We start from the raw sequence: 2,500 nt of genomic DNA, 5'->3' as shown, positions 1-2,500 counted from the left end.
ATATCACCCACGTGGTTTCCAGTCCTGGTTACTGTTGAGCTTCCCACGACATCCCTCCCCTCTCCGCAGGCGTGTAATGAGTTCACCACTCACGTGATGAACCTGCTGAGGGAGCAGAGCCGCACGCGGCCCATCTCTCCCAAGGAGATCGAGCGCATGGTGGGCATCATCCACCGCAAGTTCAGCTCCATTCAGATGCAGCTTAAACAGAGCACCTGTGAGGCCGTCATGATCCTACGCTCCAGGTTCCTCGACGCCAGGTGAGTGTGTGTGTGTGTAGGATGTATGTGCATTAAGACTGATTGTCTTAAGTGTGTTAGTGTGTAATTTACATCTAAAACACCTCTCTATTCTGGAGTGTGTTTTAGTTTACCATTAATGAGGAACAGCCTGTTAAGCCACTCAATCACCATCACTGGAGTCGGGGGGAAATGAGAACCCACCTAGACAGTCTAAAGCCTTCTGTTATAGGCCATGAGATGGTAGGTGAGAACTGTGGGATATTCCTGGGTTTGAGAGAGAGAGAGAGACATGCTCACAGAGACACTGGGGGATCCTGAGGAAGTGGCACATGCCTGGTAGTTGGTCTGTACTGTTTCCTGTAATATACTTGTATTAATGTCTGTCCGGTGCTCATTTGAAATGGGCCTTGTGACCTCAGAAGGCCAGGTAGGCTAGAAGGAGCTGTTAGTCCAGTTAGAATAGATTGATGAGTCAGTTTTGACATCTGCAGGTCTATTCAATGTATTTAATATTCATTGCCTTCTCTCTCCTCTCATTCTCTCTCTCTCTCTCTCTCTCTCTCTCTCTCTCTCTCTGTCTCTCTCTCTCTCTCTCTCTCTCTGTCTCTCTCTCTCTCTCTCTCTCTCTCTCTGTCTCTCATTCTCTCTCTCTCTCTCCTCTCATTCTCTCTCTCTCTCTGTCTCTCTCTCTCTCTCTCTCTCTGTCTCTCTCTCTCTCTCTCTCTCTCTGTCTCTCTCTCTCTCTCTCTCTCTCTCTCTGTCTCTCATTCTCTCTCTCTCTCTCCTCTCATTCTCTCTCTCTCTCTGTCTCTCATTCTCTCTCTCTCTCTGTCTCTCATTCTCTCTCTCTCTCTGTCTCTCATTCTCTCTCTCTCTCTGTCTCTCATTCTCTCTCTCTCTCTGTCTCTCATTCTCTCTCTCTCTCTGTCTCTCATTCTCTCTCTCTCTCTGTCTCTCATTCTCTCTCTCTCTCTGTCTCTCATTCTCTCTCTCTCTCTGTCTCTCATTCTCTCTCTCTCTCTCCTCTCATTCTCTCTCTCTCTCTGTCTCTCATTCTCTCTCTCTCTCCTCTCATTCTCTCTCTCTCTCTCCTCTCATTCTCTCTCTGTCTCTCATTCTCTCTCTCCTCTCATTCTCTCTCTCTCTCTGTCTCTCATTCTCTCTCTCTCTCTGTCTCTCATTCTCTCTCTCTCTCTGTCTCTCATTCTCTCTCTCTCTCTGTCTCTCATTCTCTCTCTCTCTCTGTCTCTCATTCTCTCTCTCTCTCTGTCTCTCATTCTCTCTCTCTCTGTCTCTCATTCTCTCTCTGTCTCTGTCTCTCATTCTCTCTCTCTGTCTCTCATTCTCTCTCTCTCTCTGTCTCTCATTCTCTCTCTCTCTGTCTCTCATTCTCTCTCTCTCTCTGTCTCTCATTCTCTCTCTGTCTCTGTCTCTCATTCTCTCTCTCTGTCTCTCATTCTCTCTCTCTCTCTCTGTCTCTCATTCTCTCTCTCTCCTCTCATTCTCTCTCTCTCTCTCCTCTCATTCTCTCTCTCTCTCTGTCTCTCATTCTCTCTCTCTCTCTGTCTCTCATTCTCTCTCTCTCTGTCTCTCATTCTCTCTCTCTCTCTGTCTCTCATTCTCTCTCTGTCTCTGTCTCTCATTCTCTCTCTGTCTCTGTCTCTCATTCTCTCTCTCTGTCTCTCATTCTCTCTCTCTCTCTCTGTCTCTCATTCTCTCTCTCTCTCTCTGTCTCTCTGTCTCTCATTCTCTCTCTCTCTGTCTCTCATTCTCTCTCTCTCTCTCTGTCTCTCATTCTCTCTCTCTCTCTCTCATTCTCTCTCTCTCTCTGTCTCTCATTCTCTCTCTCTCTCTGTCTCTCATTCTCTCTCTCAAATTCAAATTCAAATTCAAGCTGCTTTATTGGCATGAAAAACATTGTGTCAATATTGCCAAAGCAACAATGTATACAATATACATTGTAACAAAATTGTAAATGATAGCAAATAATAATATAAAATGGTAGTAAATAATAATACAAAAATAAATACAATAAAATGGTAACAGTCTACAGTAAACATTAATAATTATAGTAATAACAATAATAGTAATAATAAGTAAATTACTGTTTACTATGCAGATGTTATTATTCAGTGTCCCTCAGGCTATGGCAGGAAAATACATATTTGGCTGCAAGAGGAGCCATTGCTCCTTCGCCCATGAGTATTCTTAGTTTTTCCTCTGGGTTCAATTTGTAAAAATGTGGAATATATGTAGTA

The 2,500-nt window shown here is 44.2% G+C and overlaps 1 protein-coding gene across 1 annotated transcript in view; it reads left to right on the top strand.

Annotated features, from left to right (window-relative positions):
* The window catches only part of LOC110523137 (pre-B-cell leukemia transcription factor 3), a 118,826-nt gene that overhangs the window by 74,830 nt on the left and 41,496 nt on the right, over positions 1-2,500 (top strand). Inside the window, 1 exon segment of the mRNA XM_036976689.2 lies at positions 70-260. Within this exon segment, the coding sequence (XP_036832584.2) occupies positions 70-260 (191 nt within the window).

Source organism: Oncorhynchus mykiss, chromosome 5, assembly GCF_057628025.1.
Source record: "Oncorhynchus mykiss isolate SJ-2025 chromosome 5, ASM5762802v1, whole genome shotgun sequence".
NCBI classification, from domain to species: Eukaryota; Metazoa; Chordata; class Actinopteri; order Salmoniformes; family Salmonidae; genus Oncorhynchus; species Oncorhynchus mykiss.
The sequence above is the reverse complement of the archived record's forward strand: the minus strand, read 5'-3'. Positions and strand labels throughout refer to the sequence as shown.